The 27,850-nt window shown below is 34.3% G+C and overlaps 1 protein-coding gene across 2 annotated transcripts; it reads right to left on the bottom strand.

Annotated features, from left to right (window-relative positions):
- LOC108771370 (putative leucine-rich repeat-containing protein DDB_G0290503) lies at positions 1-27,275 on the bottom strand. 2 transcript variants are annotated; one of them, XM_018536642.1, is made up of 10 exons: positions 27,066-27,275; positions 21,680-21,820; positions 19,631-19,757; positions 6,996-7,234; positions 5,695-6,196; positions 3,972-5,457; positions 1,930-2,697; positions 1,417-1,583; positions 1,132-1,331; positions 1-727 (listed from the first exon to the last, which is right to left on the bottom strand). In XM_018536642.1, exons 1-10 carry the CDS (start codon positions 27,231-27,233, stop codon positions 689-691), a joined length of 3,837 nt encoding a protein of 1,278 aa, XP_018392144.1. In that variant the 5' UTR covers positions 27,234-27,275; the 3' UTR covers positions 1-688. The 2 variants fall into 2 exon arrangements, with proteins under 2 accessions (XP_018392144.1, XP_018392143.1); XM_018536641.1 differs by having other exon boundaries at positions 3,972-5,475.
- Positions 27,276-27,850: the final 575 nt, after the last annotated feature.

The following is a 27,850-nucleotide window of genomic DNA, read 5'->3' on the forward strand; positions in this document are numbered from 1 at the left end:
CTTTTGTCAATCCCAGAAAAGCCTGTGTAATAAAAAAATAAAATTCTTTCTTCGAAACAAATCACAATATCCGAATAATGTACATTAAAAGTATATCGTTATATAAATAATTTAATGATTTGCGAGTGCAAATGAGACATGTCATTGAGAGAGGCAACATTTCTCTCTCAATTCTTAACTAAACTTTCAAATAGAAAGTTGAGTTGAGAATGCCTGTGCAGCTATAAATTGACAAATGTAAAATCGGACAGACATCCGGCCAATAGTTGTGCAATCTGTTATTAAAACATCCTATGAAAATGTGAAAAAAAAAAAAATAATAGAGGAAAATGCATTGCCATATTTCATACATCGCCAATAATTATGGATGACGTGTATCTGTACGATCATTCGACTCGCGGATCTATGCTAAATCGTAGCCGATTAAAATCATTGAAATCCACGATGACGCAATCTCATTCTATGAGCTATAAGAAAAGTGACATACGTGTGCTGTGTAATTAGAAGATTACTACACTTGTTAAAAAATTGGGTAGATTCCCGCTTCGCGATATCCGTATCCGTTCGGATGGCAATGCTATTAAATATTTACTAAAGTGCCTATGTATCGTGTTATCAGTTATAACAATTAACAAGATAAAGCTGCAAATCGAATACTGTCGTAATCATCGGATATTCTGCGAACATTTTAATCAACTGTTTTCGCTGGCTGTACTCTAGGATATAACTGAAACATATAATGCAACATTTTTATGTTTCACACATACACTGTTAGAAATTAGTAAAAATATTTAAAATGTAAAATACTATGTAGAGAGAATTTTGTATCATACAAACTTTTTAATATATATTTTTATACTTAAAAAGTAATATTTAAAATTATATACTTGAAATGTAGAGAACTGGAATTTATTTTTCTCGTACATAAAATTTTTTGAAGTTTATTTTTTTTATTTAAAATATATTTTGGTATATTTAGCAATATTATATTTTTTGATATTCGTGTATCAAGTATATTTTTTAAAAAATTTAGTATTTTGATATAACATCAAATGTAATTTCGCGATATTTTGCTCAACTTGAAAAAAAACTCGCTTATAATCAGTCGCGTTTATAATCAGTTATACTTACCCCTAATAAATTTCGAGGTACGTAACCTTCTTTATGTCCGAGTTTGCTCCACCACCATTCCCGTTCGTTATCATCCCCCTTCCGAAGTACGACTACGGAGTCGCCGTTCTTCAATGAGAGTTCGTCAGCGTGTTGTGCTTCGTAATCAAAAACCGCATATACCTGGCCGTTATTCATAATCCCCAATTTTTCTTGAACACCTGTATGTGTAAAAAGACGTTTTTTCACAAACGTGAAATCTTTTGTACTATAATTGATTTTAGATTTTGCTTCGATGATACTGACTGTACAAATACTCCGAACATCCGTCGAATCCTTCTTCATCCTCCTCACATTTTTCCGCGGCGGTCTCATGATCTGAAAGGGTGGTTGCGAAAATGCAAGCACCATGTTCAACCAAAAATCTCACCATAGATAAATTATTACAACTGGCGGCGCAGTGTAACGGCGTCCTAAGGGAAACATATTAAATTTAAATATTTATAGTAGATTTAAAATATTTTGCATATAAACTAATAATTTTTTTAGAATGATACATATTATAATAGACTTTAATTTTTATATTATAATATGTATAATCTCTTTTAATTTTTTAATAACGAATCTTTTTGGGATCAGATTTTTTTAAAGAGTTTATCGAAGATCATATTTTAATTTTCATTTATATTACATAATATATTTTTATAGACTTTAAATAAAAAATAAAGCTACTTGAAATCTAGTAAAGAATACAATTTCGTTTAGCAAATTATTCTCTTTCACGCAATTGTCGAAAAAAAAACACAGTGTTCAATTTACCATCCATCGCTGTCCTGGGCATTAACGTCGCAGCCGAATTCTACGAGGAATTTGACGATCTCGAGGTGACCGGCGCATATGGCGTTATGCAGAGCGGTAATACCTTCATCATTGGCGGAGCTCGGATTGGCGACCTCTTTCGCGGTTTTCTTTACGAGCTCGAGTTCTCCCTCGAGACTAGCGTCGAGTAGCAACGCCAGTGGGTCAAACGACACTCGCCTGGATAGATTGACCTTGCCACCACTGCCTCCTGTGCTCGTCGACTTAAGATTTCCCTTCTTTCTCCTCATTACTTCCGATATCTTGCTTCCGTCTATCTCCATTTCACCCCCGGTTCCCCCGGTCAATTCCGAATCGGTCTTCATCTTCGACGGCTTATCCTCTATGTTGATTACATTCAGAGCGTCGATGATATCCGCTTCCTCCAGTCTCTCACCGTCACCGTTATTATCTTCGTTGATAATCTTGCAACTGTCCGTAGTGTCTATGATTTGCTGTTGATGTTGCTGCTGTTGATCAGTCTGCATGAGATCTGCCGGAATTTCTGTCTCCGGAAACAGGAAGGCCGGGGGCATCTCAATTCGGCGATTTATCGATACGTGAACATTGGATTTGGCGTATCTCAGCTTCGGTTGCTCTGATATCGGTACTTTCTTCAGCGTTAACGGCCGAGCTTTGATAATCTGATGATTAGCCAGCTGTGTTTCCGTAGGAGATTCAGGCGGTTCTGATGTAGGAATCGGTGGTATATCCTCGTCTTTATCCGATCTGTGAAATTTATAAAATCAAATTTGGAAATTAGAAAATTAATAATTAATTGGATTATTATTATACTATATTGATTACATAGATAAATTGAGAGTGATGAAAGACTGTAGCTAATTAAACTAAATTTTATTTCCAAATTAAATATATTAATCTTAAAAAATTAATTTAAATATTGTGCTTGGTATTGTATTATAAAAAAATCGGCAAAAGATAAAATATAAATAACGCGAATTATCCAGATCAAAACTTACAATTCTCTATCCACTCTGATAAAAGGAAAATCAAATATAATGTGCAATGCCGAAATCCCATTCAATATTTTGTAAATCTTGAATAATTGTATAGAATCGTCGATCGGCTGCATATAAATCACAAAGAGCATAAATAAAAACTACGATGAAATTGCACGATTGTATCTGATCTGGCTGTCGTTTGATATGTCTATCAACAATCCAACAGACAGATGTTATTAACAGCCGCGTAATTGAACATTGATTCGCGACTAATCGTGCACAAAATCATCGCCTGGCAATTGCAGGCATGTTAATCGTATGTATCACTGGCGTGCACTAATCGGAGAACTCGTGAACACTAAGAGGAGCGCGGGCCCATGTCGTCTCCGCGGAGCCGCGATTCTATTTCGGTGTCTATTATTCGAGACAGGCTTCGATTCACTGGCCAAATCGATCGCGAACTAATTAACATTTATAATTAACCCAGTAATTGTTTTGTCATTCCGCAATCTGAATCCGCGTGAATTGTTCGATGAATTCCTTGATAATATTATAATTCTACGAGGGGTGTGAAGAAAATGTGAAGTGTTTAAACGGATTTAAATTACAACATGGATAAAAGCCTTTTGTATATTATAAATAATAATAAAAATTTTAAAATAGGGAGAACTTTAAATCAGGATATTTGAACAAAATATTTTTTGAATAAATTATGCATAAGAGTATTTTTAAAATGCAAAACTCTGTTTAATATATTCAAAATTGTTAACTTCCTTAATTTGTGGATAAGATATCTAATAAAATATTATCAGTTTCAATTTTGGAATTTTTTTTCAAAAATCCTTTTGCAATGAAAATATTTAACAAGTAGAGTAATCATTTATATAGAGTACTTTACACAGTACACTTCAATAGAAACAGTCAATATAATAAGAATATAACATAAGATCATAATTCTCAAAGTTTACTATGCAACTTCATACCTAATTCTTTCTCATTTCTTACAAGATTATCATTTAAAAATCGGAAGCGTATACGAACCTCGAATTAAGATTTGTATTAGTTATCTTGCACTCGTTGATTCCTTCGGATGACGATACATCGATCTTCTCGTGATGAGTAAGTCTTGGTGGCGGATTCGGTTTGCTCGGTTTCGGCGGCAATGCCGGTTTCGTCTTATCCTCTATTCGCGGTTCGTTAAAATTCTTTCTTTCACCGTCGTTGCTCTTTGTCGTCGGCTTGTCGAATTCGAATGGCCTATCTGGTGTTTTCGCAGGGATTTCGAACTTGGCGGCCACATGATCGATCCCGTGTTTCGTCGTGGAATTTGGTTCGTATTTGGCTGACATCATCTCGAATTTGCTTTGGCCACTGCTTTCATACTTGTTCGGCTCAGACTTATACTCCGGTTTGTATTGACCGGCACTCGAAGGTTCGTGTTTGAATGTTGAATTATGATCATATTTGTTTGATAATCTTCCCTCGTGCTGTTGCGAACTCTGACAACCAGGTTCGTACTTAATATTGTGCAAATGCTGGTCATGTTTGGCTTGACTTCCAATTGGATCGTGCTTGTTACTCTGTTGCTGCAACTCGTACTTGCCCGTGAGATTCTGATCATATCTAATCTGCTGCTGCTGCTGTTCATGTTTATTGCTAGGCGATAATGCATGTTCGAACTTATCCTGGTTCTTATTCGATTCGAATTTAGTTTTCTGATTATTCGGTATTTGATCCTGGTTTTGCGCGAGATCGTTCGAACTCAACACTTGTGACGATTGATTGTACTTCTGAGAAGAATTGCCGAAAGTCGTGGCGGTATTGTGAAGACCGACGAGATTAGACGAACTCTGGATCTGATATACTGCTGCCGGAGAAGATGCGTGAATGTTCGTCGTCTGATTTGGATACTGTTGCTGTTGAGTAACAGGATAACCATGTCTATAATTCGTTTCCTGATTCCCGGCATTAGATTGTAGCTGCGTATTCGTCGTCGCTAACTGCTGATTATTGCCGATGTAGTTTTGCGCCGCATTGTTATGTCCGCGACCTAGTAGGCTTAAAGTCTGCGGCATAACCGGATGGATCTTGGTCGAGGAGGTTTGATAGATCTGTGACTTGACTGAAAAACTTGGTGCCACGCTCGACACTGGTTTTTGATGACCACCTACGGTCTGCTGCAGATTTCGATGTTGGTTCTGCGTGGTTTGTACGATTGACGGAACGGTAACACCGACAAGATTCGACGTTGTCGATACACCGCTGGTTACATTGTGTTGCTTCTGCTGGAGATTGCTATTTTGATGCTGCTGCTGTTGCTGCGTCTGCGATTGCTGTTGATGTTGATGACCCTGATGAAGACGAAGACCTTGCGACAAATTGTCCGGGTTAAAGTTATGCGCAGTATTACAGATGAGATTGTTGCTGTTATTGTTGTTATTATTGTTATTGTAGTTGCAACTCGATTGGATTGTCGTGGGTTGATTGCCGAGATTTTGATTATGCTGCTGTTGCTGTTGATTGCTTCCTAATAATTGAGATTGTCCTAAATATTTTTGACGATAATTAGATCCAAATTTAAAATCATGTTTGTTATTTGTTGATGAAATAACGATTCTATATTTATAGTGTCGGCCATTGATTTACAAGTATTTATGGTAAATTATCTTTTCGATAAAAAAAAACCTTCAAATAATTTTAACGTTATAAGTAATTATGTGGATGCTTAATGTTTTAAATATTAAATTGCGAGTGAAACACTTACCCTGTATGTGAGACTGTGACTGGCTGTGAACGATTTGATGTCCGTATTGCTGAAAGGTCGGCCGTTGTCCCAACTGGGAGGCGCTCGCTGAATGCTGTATTTTATTTTTGTTCACGTCGTCTTCTATAGCCTTGAAGTTCATTGTAAACTTGGTGTTGTATGGCAGTGTCTGGTACTTGGGGTCGTTTTTGTTTAGATTGAAATCATTGTCGTTCGGTATATGTGAATACGGCTCGATCGCGGCGATATTACCGGCCGGTCTTAACTTCCCGCTGTTGTTAAAACCATCGAGCTTTGTGTCCGGGAATCCTGTGTTGTTAACACCACCGCCATTAGGACCCACTTGCGTTAATCGTTGATTCAATGCTCTCTTGCGCTGGAGACGACTTTGAAGTTGAGCTATTCGCGCGTCTATCGACGCCATCTCAGCCTGCCGTTGTGCCAAGGCCTGCCGTTGTTGAGATACTACTTGGTTTTGCTGTTCGTTCATTTTGTTGCGATACTGCAACAAATTTAAGAAATAAATTTGATTTTTTCTTTATGGACATTTCCTTGTATCTTATAAAACGCTTGAAATGCACGTATAAAATTATCGCTATGATTAATTCATTATCAAATATAAACATATATTAAGGTACCACTTTTAATTATTAACAATTATTATAATTAAAAAGTATAAAAAATATGTTTCTCCATATTTTTAAAAAAATTGAGATAATCTCAGTAATTTCTATTTTAAAATTATCGTTTATTAAAAAAAAACTCTTGTTTCTCTTTATCATATAAAAAAGTAATGAACACAAAAATGAAGGCACATCATTAAATTAAATATTTATATCTAAATATTTAATAAATATTCAGTACGAAGATAAAATAACATATTTATAAAAAATGAAATTATTAATTTATCAACAAAATTTTCCAAATATTAACAATTTATATTTTTATTATTTATTTCATTAAAGTAAATTTTCCACAAATTAATAATTAAACGATAAACAACATTCTGTTATGCTCCGGAAAAACTATTTCAAAATAAATTAGAAAAATTATTAGTATATACGTATATCTCGACAGCTGATAACAATCAAGAAAAAATCGGATTTAAATCATATAATTTAGAATAATATTGTACACCTGTTTTCCACAAATTCTAGGTCGTTCTATAAATATGTAAATATAATATAATTGGTTTGTACTTCATTAGCATAGATTGAAAATGGGACAAATACGATGATGTTCCCATGCGCTTTTGCGAGACAAGGTCGGCTCTCTTGAGACCATAATCGACGTAAGCTTACCATAAGCTCCCTCCTGAGTTTCTCCAATTCGGCACTGGCCGGGGTGACCAAATGTCCATTGCCGGTAGCACCCGTGAGACTGCCCCCGATGCTACCGGCGCTTCCACCACCGGCGGGAGCATTCTGACGACCTCGGAGTTCCTCCAGTTGCCGAGTCAGCTCCTCAACCTTCGCTACGGCCAACGAGAGTTCTTTCTCCTTCTCATTGAATAGGGCTCTGATACAGTCCAGATCGGAAGCTACGAATGGAAGAAGAGGAATAATGAGATTAAAGTAAGAACAAAAAAAATAAAAATAATAAAAGTAAAATAAAATAAGTAAAAAGAAAATAAGGACAAAAAGGAATAATACAAATTAGAAATATATATTTTATAAAAGCTGTAACGATAAAAAGCTCTTATTGATTTTTATGTGTGAGGTTTCAAATAATTTAATGGATTATTCACTTGGATTGTCACTTTTTCATAATTTAAAGATATTTAGAGAATTGTCACTCATCAATTATATTAACTGATTATTGTTTAATATATTTTGCCGTGTAAAACTTTGGCTTACATTTCTGTTCTATAATCAATTTATTTTGTTAATATCAGCATATATTTTGATGGTCAAATTGGTTCGAATCTCAACTGAGGTAATATTTTTCTCAATAAGTTATGGTTTAAAAATTATTTTAAACTATACTATATAATAATACTAATATTAAAAGTGCTTAGAAATTTAATTTATGATATTATGTATCCTAGCATCAATCTCTATAGGACTGTGTTTCACGATCGACAAATCGGCATGCAGTTTGCTCAAACCGGAAATTGTACAAATTTATACAAAATTATTATTAGGTATTAAAATCCGTCTGGATAAAATAACTTTCTTCACTCATTTAGATGCACGGAAAGGATAGTTTTGCTAAAGTATATTTATCTAAAATCTAGATACAGATCTGAAAATAATTTTGTTGAACCATTAAGAGAATTATGCAGAAAACTCAAGCATAATAAGCTGCAAAAAATTGTAAGTCTAGTAAAAAGAACGTTCTATATATTTTTTTAATAATCTAACAAAAAATTTATTTTTAGATTTGTATCTATGTTTTTAGAAACTTCAGTAACGCCGTTCTTTCCATGCATGTTATTTATTTTGCATGGCTAATCTTCATTAAATAATTTATTCACAACGTGAAACTTTTTAAATCTAGCTGATATTACTGCGAGATACATCTCATTGTGAAATACGTCGGATGAGATTGATGCAGGAAAATGAGCGAGATTTACGTAGCCTTTGACATTCGATATAATAAATTGGGCTCTCCGAGGTACACCCTGTACCCAACACCAACGGACGTTACGAAAATACACGCCAGGGGATGACACGTCGTATTAACGGGCGCATTAATCATCGCTGGGTGACTTATCTAAGAGCGATACACTTTCGTGGATTCTATTGGCTGTTATCTCATCTTAAGCGCTAAGGAACGCAATGGGCGTACTTCGTATCAGATTAGAAAGTTATTATACGTGCGCGATGGACCACTAAACCTACCACATATTGCTACACGGAACTCCGTATTGGCCGTACAGAGCGATCTGCTGTGACCTGGAATTCCATTATCGAATTCTGGATTGGTACCCGGTCGACTCCCTGAGTACTATCTATCTACCCAGGAACGGCATCCTTTATGGTCTTTCATTATTTCCTCGTAATCCCATAGCCGTCGAAATTGTCAATGCAATTCTAATTTATACGAAACCGATTAATGGGTGTTCCAATACATTCAGCTCAGCAAAATATCTGCTGAATGGTAAGGACATTAATTGAAATATATATTATATATACATATCGCAAATAATTCTTTTAAAAATCTAATTATCCAAGAAATTATTCATGATTCATTGCTATACCTTATAAACGATCGGATAAAATAAGATATTTTAGTATAAAACAAGTAATTGATAAGGAGAAAAAAAATTTAAAGAAAAAACCTCGTCTTTTCTTAAATTTTTCTCTTTAATTTCGTTTATTTCTTTAGAGTTATTGTGTTATTCTCTCAAAAGCAGTAGCAATCCTTTCTTAACGCATTGTTTCTGCTAACTGCTTCACAAAACGGAGAATCAATGAAATTTCAAAGTTAACTTTTACTAATACTCTGACAGCGTTTCAGATTTCAAGTTACGAAGAGCAGACCGGCTTTTGCATACCAAATAGATGATTTGGCTTGACTTCTCCTTTTGTGTTGTTTGTCGACCGTAGTCTGTTAAGCCATCGGCATGCCGATCAGCATTTTTGCCAATTGGCATAGATCGATCGACACGTGTTCACTTATATGGCAATGAATTTGCCGATCGAACAGATGATTAAAGCAATGGGAAAAAAGAGAAAAGAAGAGAGAGAGAGAGAGAGAGAGAGAGAGAGAGAGAGAGAGAGAGAGAGAGAGAAACGTTTAAACGTTGCTTTTAAAAACATAAAAGTAAGCAAAAAGAAAGTACAATAGATTAAAAAAAATATATAAAGATATACAAAGTTAAAAAAAAGTAAAGCGGTAATAATAATTTATGAAGAATAAAATAGCAAAGATATATACAGTTATACAAGATTATATATAACAATGTAACAATAAAATATTTAAAAAACGATGAATTACAATAATAAAGTACAATATTAAAAATAAACAATAAACTGCAACAGGATTGAAAAAACAAAGGATAAAGCCGTGAGCAATGGGCACGAAAGCCGAGAGAGAGATTGTCCTACGAAAAAACAAGATCTTATTGTTAGTACAATACATTTAGCCTGAGGTTTGTTAAATCTCATAAGTAATTTCTCAATTTGTGTCAAATTTAACTTTTCGACAATATTATTATGTATGTAACAAGAATTTACATTATTTATGCTAAGTGAGATAACGCAATATCAATTGTGTGTGTGTGTGTGTGTGTGTGTGTGTGTATAGAAATGCGATTGCGCAAAAAGTTCAAGCGTGAACGACTGGTGAGCGATATTTTGTGAATATTTTGTGTGGGTGTATGTACGAAAGGATCGAAAGCTGATTTTCTTTTCACGTAATTCAACTTTTATCGTAGTTGAATTTAATTTAGAATCAATTTCGCCAACACCAATTAACTTCAATGGTAGTTCAATTGTCTCTTTATCTCCTTTTGCAGGCAGAATCCAAAAAGAACCAACAAAACAATTGAACTACAGTTAAGTTTAATGACTATTGGCGATATTGACGCTAAATTAAACGACGAAACGTGCTTTAAAAGTCTCACCGATTAAGGTTGATTGAGGTTTATTGTCTTTTCTACTTTTATTTTCAGAAGAAGAGAATCGGTTAATCGTATGAATGCTTTAAACTGCTCAAATGTATTCGGATATTATAGTTTTACGACGCAAAAGTCAACTATATGTATAAAGACAAATGTAATTCTACGAAGAATAATTTAATAATTTAACTTATTTCTTTATTATTGTAAACAGGACAAATAATAAAGAGAATCAGACATTTAATTGTTACAGTTTTCAACCAACGTAAAAACATTCGAAACTTTTCTAACGCCCTAAAGAGGGGAACGGTTAAACCAATGTTAACTTCAACACACATGGGAACGAGAGAGAATCTAGAGAAATGTGATAGTGCTCCGACATGAAAGCCAATCGTTGCTAGTCTTGCCAACGAAATCAAATGCCTCTCATTATGCATGCCGCCCGCCCATTCGCGCCACTTGGGATACATACATACACATAAAGCCCGCGGGGCGAATATATTCGTAAAGTATCGAAGAACGCAAAATTCTCGAACGCTCAACTTGTTGAGAGACGTTCCTTGAACTCGTTTTCTCGCGAACGTCACGTTCCGTCGTCAGTCTATTCAAAGGCAATTTCACAGCCACCAAAAGCTCCTTGAGATTCTTTCTTATTCCGGAAACGAGTCTCGCCCACCTTCAACACTTTTTCTACTTTCCTTGTCGCAGAATGCTTTGCAATTTTAATAATAGATCCTATGACTAATCGACTTCTTCTTGCCAGTCAAAATTCTTGAACAAGGTTAGCTGAAGGTTATCATACTTCTTTTTTGCCTATGATATATTCTTCATTTTCAAATGTCACTGCGCACACACACACACACACACACACACACACACACACACACATTTACGTCTATTATTCTTATTAAAATTTCATTAGATGTATAATCAAATGAATACCGCATATATTTTGTCTTCGTTCTTTTTACCTCGCAAAATAAATATGTTTTATATTAAAAATAAAAATACTGATGTATTCAAAATATTTTGAATGTTGAAAAAATTTCGTGCCTCTAAAAAGACATGGATATTTTTCTATTATTTCAAATAGAAAAATATTTTTCTATTATTTCTATAATTTCTATTATTTCATATAACCAATTAAAATCCACCAAGCATATCTCTTTATTTCCGGTTTACAATGTAATGCACATACAAATACACAAGAATATGTACGAATACCGCAGAGTAGGTACGTAAGTATCGACATACGACAAACGCACGAGCATTACGACTGAAATAAAGCAATTATAAAGAGAATAAAGAATGGTAAAAGAAACGAAGATAACGAATAACTGTCTGATGTTTAAAGATATATCAAGTCTGTGCAAAAAGTGACTGGAATTAAAAATAAGTAGATACTTCCACATACAAAAAGAAATATATATAAGCATATGCAACAGTATAATAAGATCAATATTTATATTTAACAATACAATTTTGTAGTTTAAAATTTTCTCATTTTATCTAAATTATTTTTTTTGAAACATGTACCTCTTATTGAACTAATTTTTTATCCAGGTTCTAAATCGTCGCTAAACTTTTTGTATTTGCTTTCACAAATGCAATATAAAAAAATCGATAAGTTTTTTCATTTTGCTAAAAAATACGTGTAATATATAACTTTAACGTTTCAGCATCTTGAATAACAAAGGAATAGTAGTACAATTAAAACTCTATAAAAAATCAATTTTCAAGCTCGATATATTTCACGATTCATTCACGTGGTCCATGTTTACAAGAATTTTTTCTCTTTGCAGTGCGGCTATGCTTTATACTTTTATACAATCGCCTGTCAAACTATCGACCTTCCTCGGTTGAAGAACAGTCTATATGTACGAGGTTTTCCATCGATCGACGTCCCGCGCCTGCAATCGAATGCGTCCGCGTTTTACACGCGCGAATGTGCACAGGATAAAGCGCGACGCAACTGCGGCGCTAAACAATAGATTCATCCACGTCGCCACGTTGCATCGCTTAAATGCACGGCAAATGACATGTCGCGCTGTCGTTGCTTCGGAATTTTACTCGACCGTTCCACGATAATATTTAATTTCTTCACGTAAACCTCTTTCGCACACGGACGAATCATATGAAAATGTTATTTCACACGTCAAGAGAGGAAAGCATCATCCTTGAAAACGTGCAAAGATATCAGATCGTTTCGATATAAGAGAGCACATAAAACTGAGACTCTAATGCACGTCGTTAAATCTTTCATTCAATTTTACAGACGAGTTATTGCCTTCGATTCTCGTTAAAAGAAAATTAATAACTTTATTCTAGAGAGAGAGAGAGAGAGACAAATACACCGAGATAAAAAAAATTGGTCGCATTATAGTTGTTTTAACCATGCAAATATAGTCAATTGTGCTAATAGTAGTAAAACGCACACTAAAAATCTTTAGTTCTTTAAAATCATCTTTTTTAGTTAGTATTATAACTAAAAAACAATACGTGAATTTAAGAAACATTATAATTGCGATTGCATTTCTTGAATAAAAATGTCAATTTTATTTACCATTTATATCTTGATATTTTGCTATATTAATACAAAAGGGCCGAAATCTTTAGTCGCACTTCATTTCTTGTTATCTTAAGAGTCTATAATCAATTTCAGAGCGATGACGGAATTTACACGGTGCTCGACGGGAAGTGTGCGAAACTGATCGAATTTACCAACATCGTACACACACAACGCAACGTGAAACGATGAAAATGCTCTATGAAAATGCATATGGGCGGACTCGCGCCATACGAAATTGTACCAGAGCAACCAGGATTCCAATAGCTGTCAAGCGTTCTATCTGCGATTTAAAACGTCCAACATATGAAATTTTCTTTATTCAAGTGTCAACGTTATATTCAAATATTCTTTATTAATTTCGTAACTATAAACGACTCGAATTGTTCAATCCTAATTCCTCTTTTGTTAGGGATATTTTTGCAAAAAAAAAAAACTGTAACGTGTAATAATCGGTCTTCTTTTTATCCACTTTATATATTTCTATTTTTAGCAAAACGCGCGCGCATACATTTCCGCGGAAATACAGCTGTATCTTATTTGCTTTTCATTTACTAGCTTTTATTATACTTTACTAAAAATGTAATATCCATCAAATGTACTCTATGAAATCAGAAAAAGCGATCACAACGTTAGAACACTCACATTACGATTTAAAACAAACAGATATAGTAATGTGGTATTTTTCCTATAATCGACGGTAATGCAATACTTTAACTGATTTATTTATGCTCGTTATACGATTTAACTTACTCTAATTTAATTATTTCTATCAATCACAGTAAAATTCACTCTAAAAATTTTAAAGAGAAAATTAATTTACCTTGGTAGAAACAGGCATAAATTAATCAATTACACTAATTACGGTATAATTGCATTTTATAGGAATTAGAAAAAACGAAAATAACCGAGATTAAAATCAATAAATATTAATGGAAATGAGAATTAATAAAACAAAACAATTCGACACTACTACGAGATTATTTGTGTACCAAGTATTATTTTGACGTGTAAATAAAATCCAATCTTTTTTTTCGCGTTAGAGATTGGGTCATGAAAATTATGGCAAGCCTACATACGCGCATAGCATGTTCCATTGGGTGTGGTCACACGTGTTGCGTGTCAATATCGTGCAACGTATGTTCACATATAAAAGGTAAAGGGGAGCGTCGCGTTTGTTTCGATCGGTGCGCGAATTCCGCAGTGATGAGGAGAAAAAGAGCCGCTCGGACGATCGGATCTGGCGTTATCGTTTCGCGAACGTTACCCGCTCGAACGAACAACGGATCGATCGATCGAATAAATCGCAAGAGCAATTCAATGTAACGAACTACCACCTAGATTCAACTGTTACGATCGTAATAGTTATTATTACGACATATCATCGCATCAACATGTAATTTGCTCAGCGAAATTGATGTTTGTTCAAGAGAGAGCAATCGCCGAGAATTCAGCTTCTTTTTCCGCTGTGAAATCTCTCTCTCTCTCTCTCTCTCTCTCTCTCTCTCTCTCTCACAAAAAATTAATTTTTTTATATATTGATATTTAGTTTTCTGTAGGTATAAGTAGTTATACACAGCTCGCTTTCTGGGCCTATTCAATTTTGACGGCAAATACACTGAGAAACCTATTTGGTAGAACAAAATAAAATTTTTTAGTTAAACGATATTGTTAACTGAACCTGTTATATACTTCTACACAAACAGAAATGTTTTGATATGTACAAGTATTTATTTTGTGGATGTATGACTAAAAAATCTTTCTTATTTTTTCATTTCAAAACTGTGTTCTAATCGAAATCTAGTTATTCTAACCACATTTTAATTAGAGCAACACAATTTTTAAATGAAAAAAAAAAACGAAAAGTTTTCGTTTATCACATATTCACAAAATAAACGGTTATACACAACAAAACATTTCTCTCAGGGTATTAAGAAAAAATATCATCATTGATAAAAAGAAAATGTAAGATCTCATGAAAAAATATATTTGTTGTTGAACGCGCTAAGCAGAGGAGACACTGCTGCTAGTAAGATGCACATACTAAAAAAAAAATTTCTGGTTAAAAATGTACGAATCAGAAAATTTTAATCACACATGTCAATCAAAATTCTAGTTATTCCAACTAGATTTAATCCACTAAAAAAAATAATGTTATATGAACAGTATTACTTTAATCAAAAATAATTTTATCGATTTAATAACAGTGTATTGATAAAACAAACTATTAAAACAAAAGCATGATATATTTGTTACATTAATAGTGTTATTGAATTAACAAAATTATTGTCAATTAAAATATAATATTGTTGTTACAATATCATTTCTTTTACTGCAGAAAATTCTGATTTGTTGATTTTCAATTAGAATTTCAACTGATGCAATTAGACTCTTTTCCCAGATTCTCTGATAAAAAAAATACGACATTATAAATAATGCACCCGCGAAAGGTTCGTAACTCGACAGTCATCGACAGTGTCGAGTGGACACACCCTCCCTCTCTCTCATCAAAGTGAACTCTTTCGGGCCTCCATTAGGATTTCTACAGATGATTCGGTTAGCTTTAACGACTTTCTATCCCAGTTTCAGAATTCTTACACTCTAATCAATTTTAGATAGAGATGCAAAATTAATAAGAAATTTAATAATATTAACATACAAGTTTGGTTTAATGAACAAAGTTGGAATAAAATACCAAAAACTTAGATTTATTCAATTAATAATTTTGCTCTTTAAATTTCTATATTAATATAAAGTTTTCCAATTAAATTATTTTGTTACATCAATTAAAGGATTTATTTAATTGTACATATCTCCCAAACAAAAGATTTAATTATTTCAATCAAATGAGTTTCTCACCGAGAATATATTATAGGCGAAATGCGAATCATGTTAAAGAATTAAGAAGTTTCCTGTTTCCCCGCAATTTCCTCGCTTTTGGACGATTCAAATATTTCGGCGTCTGTCCGAGAATGATTTACCAGCCAGTGCGACCGCGGATGAGTTCCGCGCAATTGCATTCTATAAAAGCGTAGCGCGGAAACGAAACGCGCGGTCGGTCGGCCCTGGTCGAATCTTTCCAATTTATTTTCCGGGGATGATTCTCGGCCGTGAATAGCGAGCACGCGGACCATTTTCGAACCATCGATTTGTATTTGGATTTCATTTATAAACCGGCAAAGTATAAACCCAGCTGGAAATATGCTCGATGTCGCTGACCGTGCGGCACCGAAGATTAATCGCGCTTCCCAATGTGAAGACAGGATAAACCTCCCTTATCACGTTTACCGAAACGAGATGGATTCCCGTCGACGAGAGATATCGCCGATCTACGAAAATAGATTGCTGGAATTCAAACGACGGAAGTTAGCGTTTTTATCTTCACACGTTAACGGAAATTTAACATTCCGTTCAAGTATTTCACATTTTGAGAAGAAATAATCGTTCTACGTGAACCATCATATGCTCTCGCAGCAAATTAAGAAATGTTCTAACCAAATATTTTAACTCATATTCTACGATATATTTCTCTTAGTACATTTGATTTGGTCATTCGTGTCTTGCATATTCCTTTTCCTTAAAATAACAACAGTATCAAGTACTTATAATATTATACATATATGTTTTTTTAAATATAGAAATTTATTCATTTTTAATATATTACACAATAATTTATATTATACTCGTACATAATAGATAGTCTCGACTTGTTTTCATCACTTTTATAAATACACAAAAATTATATAATTTTTACTTTAACGTATATAATTTCTTTAAAAATTTGTAAAGTTGTGTATTTAAAAAAAAGAAAAGGATAGGGATGAAGCGCATTTTCGCAAAGTGCTCCTGGTATTTAAAAAAAAAACAAGAATAAAATCCAATCGTGCGTACTATAACGATTAATATGAAAAAGTAATGAATGAAGATAGAACGACTCATCGTGATAAAAGACAAAAAATCGTCTATGTCCTAAGAGTTAAAAATTATGAATTTAAATTTAAACATATTCTTTGCTTTAATATCATAACATAATTTTCCTTAAATGTGAATATACAAAGATACGTTATATAACTATGTACTCTGAATTTTTTCGCACGCTCTTTTCAAGATTTCTTGTATCTATATCCAAAATTAATATTTTACTGCGTACAAATATTATGAATTTAATAGCAATTTTACAAAAATGTTCAAGTAATGAAAAATCTTCGAATACAGTTGACTCCATGCATTGCATAATAAATTAGTCCGCTGTGTACGAGTCTGCCGGGAAATACGGCAGAGATGTACGTTGGTGCGGAGTTCCCTGCCGGAAGATTTCTTGCCAAATCATTTTAGCTTGCAGCAAATTGCAACAAGTTTGGCACTGAAACTTTCAACACTCAGCAAAAGACAATAGAACAGTTGGGCGTGATTAGAAATTGAAAGGAGCGAAGGGCGAAGATGTCGCCTCTCTTGACATAACAGTATGATAAATCTTTGGCAATTACTGTGAGAAGTTTTGCGGATTCTTGCCAGAGGTCCAAAAAATTATAGTTTTATATTTCCTAAGTTTTTTTAATAAAATTGGAAAAATCTCAGTCCCTCCTTTTTCTCTTTTTCCTTCTCTCTCACATGTGCAGATTTGAATAAATTGTATTAATCTTTTTAAATTAAAAATTTAATTAGAAATACTGATTGTTGGTTTATGTTACTTGCTTTTAAATAAAAACGGTGCATGATAAAATATAGAATAAAATTGCATTCCCAAATCAATATCGAACACACTACATGGCAAAAATACAAAAACTAAAATTATATTATTACTCATGCATGTGAATCTTGATTAAATATTCCAAAGAGAATAAAATTATGACCTTTACAAGACTAAAACATGCGCAATTTTTATTACGTACATCAAATTAAATAAAAAAAGATCTTTCTGGATTTTTTTCATGTACAGAAATTACGTCAATTGTACAGCTATTTAAATGTCAAACGGAGTATTTGAGAGAAATCTTTTTATAGAGAACGCTTTTGACGGAGTATATTCTCCATTGTCCGCCAAGTACACCCACGGTGCAATCGTTTATTAAACGCGACAAGAGATCCCTGGATCATTGCAATTTTTTTCCGTCGCAGGTGCTGTCGCCGGCTCATAACCGACGTTTTTCTGCCGCATCGATTCGTTAGAGAATATCCGTAACGAAGCGTGCGCAGCGTATTTCGCCCTTTCGTTCGGAGTTATTATCGCGACGGCGTGTCGCATTGCAAACCACAGCTATCGTTTTCCATTACGCCGTATAGACGTAACGATCTGAACAATGCTCAATTAACAAGGTATGCACACGCGAGCCGAGCCACGCGCAGCTTTTACGAATTGAATCAGAGTGTAGCGTAGTGATGACATCGATACATCAATCCGCTCTACAAAGGCAGATAGGTACACGTACAAATTCGAAAGGTTTGAAAGACAAACGTTTAAAACATTTCAATTTAGAAAACGAATGTCGAGAGGGACGAATTTTTATTCCATTAAAATTTGTATGTGTCGCGTTAACCCGCGCGTCCACCCTCCCTCTCTTAATACTGAAAAAATTGATGACAGTCTAGAAAAATACATTTTCATTTTATGCATAAAAGGGAATACGAATTAATTTCCAGTCAATTAAGAGCTTCGCGGTTTTCCTCATAATTTTCCCCATTAATCTTTAATTAAGCATTTGAAGTTCATATTTAAATATTTAATAAAACTAATTTAATATATAATCAAGCAATAATTTTTTCTACTTGATTTATTCGTTTCGCAAAAAACGCGTCAATCAATATACTTTTTTATCAATGAATCAACGAATAATTATCGACAGTATGATTTACGCGCACGCGCGCGCGCGCGCGCGCGCGCGTGTGTGTGTGTGTCCACATGCATTCGTCCAACTCTTTCGCGACCACGTGATTAAACTTATAATACGAATTGCGAATAAAAGAAGCTTGTTGTTATTCACAATGGTATACGCCATTCTCAAAACTTGATCCTAGTTTTCATTCACTAACATGACATGAATTCAAAATAACCTCACTTTCGTATACTCATTGAGCATATCCATGCGAAATTTGATTGGTTCAACCATTATTAAAATAGAAATGAAACAAAAATAATATGACAAATATAGTGCTAATTAGAGTCATAGGGTGCGTTCCGTTTCACGAATGATGCGCATAACGTATTATTTTATCTTCCTCTAATATTCAATTAACAATAAAGAAAATAAAATAATATATAATATCATGCGCATATCAAATGGGTTTCGTTTGTTGATTGTCTGACAGTGGCTACCAATCAAAATCGAGAGTACGCGACCCACAACTGATCCTCTATCGATCCTCTGTGCAAATTAATCTGGGTAATTGTTTAGTTTACATATACACAATCACAAAAAATAAAAATGGATGAAAAAGATATCAATCGGCACGTTTTTTCATAAAATGATGGAATCTGGCACAGAAAAAAGTGCATATCTAGTATATTTAACAATACATTTTATAATACAGATTATTACTGAAAAGTATCGGATAAAATTATTGTGTATATGCCACTTTTCAAGTGAACTTTTCGATAACTATCGATTTTGTAAGGTTTTTTTGTCGTATGACAATTCGGAAAATTATTCTTTATTTCATAAAACAATATATTGTAAATAAAAACGTTTCAATAAATCGACGTAAATTGTTTAGATAGATTAAAAAGGAATAGATTTTCTGTTCTTATCGAGGATATCGTGCAGCTCAAATGTCGAAGGATTGGGAAATGCAAGAGATAATGGACTTACTCAATGTCGCATTGTTGACACGCGACTGGTCCGTCTGCGATCTGAGTAATCGCAGTCGATTCAGCTTGCTTTGTTGCTGGTCCAGCTTGTGCCTCAATCTAGCGAGTCTGTCCTGCTGTGCTGGCTCCTGAAACGGTAAACAGTGCGTGAACGCGATCACTATAGAGTATAGACAATGAATATACAGTTAACACAGTAAATGGATTAAGATAGAAAGGAAATAAAATCTATAGTGAATTCGGTCACTCTCTTCTCTCTTCTCTCTTCTCTCTCTCTCTCTCTCTCTCTCTCTCTATCTCTCTCTTACATTACTGCATTGAAAAAATAACTATAATTTTTAATAAATATTTATTTGAATAGTACTAACTAAATATTTACTAAATGTAAACATATATTTATTTGGTATAGACCATTAATTTGTATAAAGTATTTTTTTATTGAATACATATTTATAAGTAAATGTTTAATTAGTACTATTAAAAAAGAAACAGGTAATATAATTTAGTAAATTTTGTTCACTATAGATTAGTGCATAATAAAGGTAGCTGTACATGATATTAGTAAAAAGTTAAATATAAATATTTCACATGATTAAATATCAAATAGTATTAACGTTATTCAGCACAATATATGTATAGCAGAATATACATTATTCAAGAATATATACATGCATTGTTTCATTGTCAAAGTTGATTATATTATATGCCACTGTATTTAGATACTTTATAAAGCAGCCTTTAATGTGTACTAATCTAGTGTACTACGATTAATCAAATTCACCATTAGTAACATTATCGCGAACGCAAATTCACGTTTGTACAGAACTATCTATTTCAAAAACCTGAATTTCAACAACGTATCTATAGATTTTCTATAGTAGCCTGATTGGGGGATGAATTTACAGGTCGAGAAACAAGGAGAAAAAAAACGCTTCTTCATAATTTCTCATTCGCGAGTTTAATTTGCCATTATCAACTTCGATGGAATTGCGAAACAAGATTACGCGATCTCGGAGAATAGGTCCACTGGGGACCCATTCCCTCTTCGAGACCGCTCTTCGAGATCAAGGCTGCTCAGTCGTGAAGGTCATTGTAACGGTAACTGCATAAGCATACTATCGATCTCCCTCACCGTGATCTTTGAGGGAGAGAGAACGCATAACGAACGCTCGAGTCATTAAGGGTTGACACATTATGTATATATATACATATATAGAGTCATTAAACTTCATAAATGTTAAACTAGTGGTACATCGAAAAACAACTAAACAAGCAGTAAACGAATCAAATGATTTTTTCGAATCCATAGTCCAGAACATTAGCAGAGTGTTTATTGTGAAATCTTACAAAAAAATTTCCTGAAAATTCTTAGATTTTTCAGTTATATTTGTTCAAAATTCCAGATAAGATCAGAGAAATTTTTAATGTAATTTTGAAATAATTTGAAGTATGAACAACGCAAACAATGTATTAAAAATTATTAGAATATGGAGATTCCACGAACCATCTTTTATTTTCTACAAGTGGAACCACAAATTGAACCTCCTAATAAAAAAAGTATAAAGAACAATATTCTATTCTGCGTTGAGTATTGTCTTCTAGTCTCTCTCTCTCTCTCTCTCGCTCTAATTTTTTTATAAAACTCGCGAACGCACGAGAATGTACGTGAATGTACGCAAACGTGTATATAATTCTTATTACTGATTTGTCAATATTTTACATTATCAAGAAAAAATGATATCAAAAACACAATGTTTTCAGAAAGAGAGAGTTTAAAAAAAGCACAGTTAAAAATTTCAATTTTCAAGAATAAAAAGAAAATTTCCTTTTTCCAATAAGTACTTTAATAAGGCGATAACATAAGTAGTAACAAATGAAAAAAAAAGTTAACTTATTGCTTGCGTCTTTTATATGCTATTAGTTTTATTTTTCGGTTTGAAGTCGGTACTCTTTCAATGACAACTTTCATCAATTGTACGGTAAAAATTATGAAATATGATTCCAAGTAGTACTTTATCTTAGTCCACGAAAATGATGGAAGAGAACTCACCTGTGCGCCTCGAAGCACGGCTAAGCGGGCCTCTTTCTGCTCCAGGAGGCGCCTTTGCTGAGCGATTTCCCGCTGTTGCCTGGCCGCCATGCTTTCAAGCTCGCTGAGCACCAGCACAGCACCACCCCCGCCCACTGCTAACTGAAACAGCGAGATTAAATGCACGTAAGCATACGAATGTATGTGCCAAGGTAAAACAACGACAACGAGGAACGCGCGAATAGGTACGAACGGGCGACAGAAGGCGCGGAATTGGCGATTAATTACATCTCGAATATCGGCTTTTGATCAACGGGGCCTTCGTTGTTTCTTGACCTTCCACGAACGCTTCCGTGAAGTGCACAGCGCGTAAAATAATTACGCGTCGTTATTTGCTCAGATAAATTCTTCGGGAATATTTTTTTAAATATACCGAAAAATTCTCATGTTGAACCAAGAATTTAAGACTATAATTTAAAATTTCTTTCTTTTAACATGTATTACTTATCAAAAAACAAAATATTAAAAACTATGTATAACATATGTAATACATATGTCGTATGTGATAAACACATTACATGTTTTATCAGATACATTGAAATGTTTTCTTAAAAAATAAAATATTTAGAAGTAAAAGAAATTAAAGTTTAAATATTTCATCTTGGAATTTTTCATATCCTTTGTAAGGATTGACACATCCATCTTAATACATCTCCATAAGAAAGAAAAGAAATTCGAGGAATTTAAATCAGAAGATTCGAGGATCAAACGACTGGCATACTTCATTCTATTCACCTTTCACCGAAATTCTGACTTAATTAGATACCGCCCACGAGTGTCTAAGTAAACGTAGGAGAGTCCTTCGTTTAATGCATGCGACAAACCGAAACTATCAAGTCATTTGCATTAACAAATTAATTTCTCCTATCTATAAACAGTCTGTCCACGGTGATTAAAACCTACGGCATACGGTATTTTTTTCTGCCGGGCTGTTTGCGTTTTAAACTACCAAAATTACGCCACACAAAATACAGAATTTTTAGTAATTTACTAAAACACAAGCAATAAAAAATGCAATGTGCTATAGTTTGAAGATGAAAAAGAAACCAGGTTTTTTTTATTTTAAAGAAAAATATTAAGTTAAAAACGGATTTCTTAATAATAAAAAGGTTTTCAACCAAAATGACACAATCATGTTGAACATATTAAGATATCAAATTTATTTTCTTGATATATTCATTCTTACAATATTTGATATTTGTGTCATTTCGACATTATTTAATATTTTTTGACTTTATAATTTTAAATCAAGGCGAAAATATCCTTGCATTGTGAATTACTTGATATTCTTTATAGAATATTAATAATAATCTGTAAAGTACAGTATCGCTTATAATTGTATGAACAACAGACATTTTATATTTTCCTGTGATTTTAAAAGCTAAATAAACAATGACTCCCATACTGTTATTAACGTAGGTAGTATTATACTTTATTAGCATAATTGATACTGTTTTATTGTGTAATATAGTAATTGTACGTATTCTAAATTTTAATTATTAAGGCAAACAAAACAACACACGTCCTAACATAACCTCGATTTAAAAAAAATTAGAGATAGTTCAATGAAAAAAGTTTTGTTTTATTAATTTATATTTTAGAATATATATAATTACAACAAATATACAATAAAAGCAGCGTCAATTGTTCTAATAAAGTATTACTTGTGTTAACAACAGCATGGGACATTTACTTTTATATTCCGAAAACAGTATAAAATATCGCCCAAAGAATTATATTTGTATTCATGATCACTTAGACATTGCATTACATTCTATCTTTTAAAGCTATCTTTTCACAGAAATCTTTTGGATGAATGCAAAAACTGAATTCTAGAACAATAGTACAGCGTGAAAATCGTTAAATGCCCGAAAAAATATACTCGAGTAAAAAACTTCCATAGGGATCAAGAAAAAAAAACTGTTTCTTTTTTTACTGAATTTTTTAATTCAAAGTTTCTAGTTTTTCTTTCACCTCTGGACTTAAGTATATTATTCTCTTCATTTACATGCTCTCTAAATTCTTTTTGCAACATTAAAGAGAAGATGCAATTCAATGGCGCGTAAATCGTGCTGGATTTTGAGAGAGAGATGCTGGACCGATCGCGAGAGATGTGTGTGCGCGTTCGTGCCTCTTTTTGTTTCATCTCCCGTATACCATCATCCGGAGAGGGTCGGCCGCGGCGCGCCGCGTCCGATACCAGGTAGAATCCCAAGGTCGGGCGTGCGGCCCTTCGAATTCCACCGTGACAAGGACTCCGTGCAACCTTCGTACGTCAATGAAAGTGCGCGCTCGACGACGACGGCCAACAGGATGGGTGCGAAATAAATGCGCGCACCGATGAAAATATCGGTTTCCTGATCGGTTGTCCCCGTGGAGAACAGATCGCGAAAGGGTTTTCTCTCGTTTCTTGATTTCGTTCTATTTCGTGCTCGAAGTAAAATGCATTCTCATGGAAATTCGCTTGCGCGCACAGTTACGCTTTTACTATGTTTCTTATTGCGTTTTTACATCCGCGAGTCACAAAAGTGTAATAAAAGTAAAACTTGCTGCACCACACCACTTTCCAATATTCGTAACCACAATATAGGAAAACCTTCCATCGCGCTTATTGATAGATAAATTATTCGTGTCTTTTTTCATATTAAAAAATCGAATTAGTAACACTTTGTATTCTTTTGTTCATAGAAAAAGAAAACACTCACAAAGTACGTTTAAATAAAACACGGAATAAAAGAGTATACTTTTAATACAAAGAACAAAAAGATGAAAGACCGAATTTCGCTTCTTCGCCATTCAAGACAATTTAATCGTATCTACTCAAAGTTACCCCGCGGATTCAAAGTTCTGAAGCCTCGTGTATAATTCAAGCAACGAATAACGAGGGATCAGAATATCTGTCGAAAGTTGAGTTGAGCTGAGTATCCGGCTGAGTATATGTATCGATAACTTTGGACAATATATTATTGTTAAATTAATCTTAGCCGTAACACACAATCGTTTGCGTCGACCACGTCTCCCGGTGCGAATCGAGCGATCTCGAAGCGGCACTTACAGCGAAAGTATCGCATCGCTCGGCACAACACAATGACGCGCCCGTTTTGAACGAGGAAGATAATACAATATAATACGGACGCCTTCGGCGGAGGCCCCGCGCCGTTCCAGCTTCCGCCTCTTTTCATTCCGCGCGCGCGCTCACTCGCGTGACAGTTAATTGTTTCGAGCCGGCTAGTTGCGCGAACGCGGTCGAGAATGGCAAACGAAACGGCGGCGGCGGAGCTGCGTTGGACGTATCGTGCGATCGCCAAGAGAAATGAAAAGGGAGTCATTTCCCGACAGCTCCGCCGGCAGAACGAACGACTTGCCTCCGATCCCATTCAATTTCATTATCCCGCCATTCCGTTATGATACATACAGCAGTCTGCGAGATACATACATTATGCTACTTTAACCTGTAAAAACGAACGCTCGGAGTTTTCTGGGTCACTCTCGTCACGTTTCACGCTTCACACGTGTTCCAGTATATGTGTTTTTAACGAACGCAGTTTATCAATTGCGCGCTTTGCACATCAAATTTACAACTTACACTGAAAATGTAAATGTAAAAAAATTAAATTTAACTTAACGACTGTCTCAGATATACCAAAATCTTAAAATTAACACAAAAATATCAGTTTGAATGTTTTTCACGTCTCAGAAAGTTTACTATACGTTTTTAAGTTAAAATTACCATTTTATTTTTTTATAGTATAGGTTCAAGCGTGTTTTATTATCCTTATGCTTATCGTTAAAAGTTTGATATATAAAAAGTATAATATAATCAGAACTAAAAATCTTAGAAAATGCTGCTTTTCTCGAAAATATCAATTTTTTACAAAGTACATTCTTCACATTTTCTTTATCCATTTATCTTCGAGAGTACTTTTGACAAAAGATAATTACGCTTGCCGCAAGAGTATCAGCGGTTGCAATCCTTTCACGCCGAGTCCTCAATTGATCTGACCAGCTTCTTGGAAAGAAATATAAGAAAGAAAAGAAAGGTAATCTCTCCGGCCGATAACCAGCCAAGAATTCGTTTCCTTGCGTGAATGGGCGGGAAAGTTGCGAAAAGATGTTCCCTCGAGGGAACACGTAAACGAAAAAGAAATTTCTCACGGAGGCGCGGATTCTTGTAGGAACGGATAATCCCCGGGGGATGATCCGCCTGGACTATTCGCCTGCAAAATTAATTTCGAAGAGTCTGAAAACAGGTAGCACGGAAGAAGCCGTAATCGGCAGTTTGTTCGTTTCGGCGAGGCGCCGGCTCGAGTTGAAGTCTCCTCTTTTTTTTTTTTTTCGGGCGCGTCCATTCGTGAAATTAATGAAAGCCGCGACTCGTCATCGCTATACGTGAAAGACAAAATGCAAAAAAGCAGAAGTGTATAATTAATTCGTATTTCTGACTCGGAGCTTCTTCAATTACGATTACAAGGTTTAATACAATTTCCACTCGCAGTCTCTTTGTAGATTTCGAGTTGAGACGGAAATATTCCACGACTTCTCGAGATATTTAAATAATGTGAAAATTGACATTCTACAACATTATAGACCGTAGAAAGGGAAAGAGACAGGGAAGAGAGAGAATTAATGGACGATATGAATGAAGTCACAAATGAAACTAACAAGGCCTGCTCTCTCTTCTCTAGCTGCATCCTTTTCTACTTCCTGATTAAAAGGAAATAAGTATAAGCTAACGCTTCACAAAGGAAAGTAAAAAAAACGTAAGTGTATAGAAAGTACAATAGCTAGACTTAAGCAGAGAAAGAGCAAGCCTGTAATTATGGTGATTATATACTTGCTTCAGCGAGAGTTATACGGTACATTGATAAAAATGTAAATACGGAGAATTCAATGAAACGATTTTCCATAATATTTATTCGATCATTCCTGTAAAACTAGAATATTTCAGGCATACGTGCGTTTTAATTAAGAATGGATAACTAAAACTTTTAACAATTAAAACTTTTAAACGGTAAAGCTTTAACGACGCGCGCAAAATTAATGCATACGTTTTAAATATAATAACATGTAAATGGATTTTTTTTTATTAACTTTATCGCAGCGTCACTTTTAACTAAACTATAACATTTTTCGATGAATATCTAATAAAATATCGGAAAACTCGATTCGTTCTTGATATGTATTTCCATATAATCATGGCTCTAGTACGATTTAACGATACACAGTCAGAAAATAGTCAAACACCTTGTTTCCCAACTCCTAAGTATTTATTCATATATGTGCAGAGTTCTGTTCGCGTTGGCGGAGCGAAAAGCGAGACGGCAAAGTGCACCGAGTAGAACCTTACCTCGCTGCTTACTCGCTCGCCGTTGTTGCATTCCGTCTCTGTGGCGTCTGAAGGAAGTTTTTCCTTCGCTGGGACGGACTTGGACTTCCTCTTGGATTTTCCGTGATGCAGCTTTACCGCCACGGTTTTCACCTCGAAGTTTTCTCGCGGATAGACGCACGCCAGCATCCTCGCAGTGGCATGGACCAGCCCGCAAAACCGCACGCTCGACCAAGTTTCGCCTCTATACGATTTACGTTAACGCAAAAACCAACCTTGTCGAAAATGTGTTTCTCGTTTATTCTCCTTCGCACACTCTCACAGATGCGATACGGTGATAAGGGCGGCTTGGAAAAAGAAACAGTGTTGTGTCGTGTTAACGAAATCGCAAGGTCGCGTACTTATTGTTTCGCTAGAGTAATTTCCCCAAAATATTTGTCCCAGAATAAATTTGGAGACACCACAAACTTCTACAAAATATAGGGGATTTATCTTAACTCTCGAAAAACATTTGTTAACTAGGAATAAAAAAGGCGAATCTCTTTTTTTGTTGTAGTATTAGGGATGCTGCTTGTAAGAGAAAAATATAAATAAAAAATTTTATCGATAAATTCGTCTTATCTAAAGATTATCTTAATTGAAAAATAATATTCATGTTAAAATGGAAAAATTGTTAGAAGATAGAAAAAATTTTCTCTTGTCATTGACCTCGTTATTTTTCGCCATCTCTAGAAATTCGCCATTTATTTAACATCGTTATTTTAATCCTATAATTAAAGGTATATATTTTGTAATTAGCGATTGGA

This window comes from Cyphomyrmex costatus, unplaced genomic scaffold, assembly GCF_001594065.2.
Source record: "Cyphomyrmex costatus isolate MS0001 unplaced genomic scaffold, Ccosl1.0 scaffold157, whole genome shotgun sequence".
Lineage (NCBI taxonomy): Eukaryota > Metazoa > Arthropoda > Insecta > Hymenoptera > Formicidae > Cyphomyrmex > Cyphomyrmex costatus.

Coding starts and splice junctions, on each gene's coding strand:
- LOC108771370 (XM_018536641.1), bottom strand. CDS start 27,233: ATGCTGGCGTGCGTCTATCCGCGAGAAAACTTCGAGGTGAAAACCGTG. Junction 19,758..21,679: donor CCGTGCTTCGAGGCGCACAG/GTGAGTTCTCTT, acceptor TTACCGTTTCAG/GAGCCAGCACAGCAGGACAG. Junction 5,476..5,694: donor GTCACAGTCTCACATACAGG/GTAAGTGTTTCA, acceptor AAAAATATTTAG/GACAATCTCAATTATTAGGA.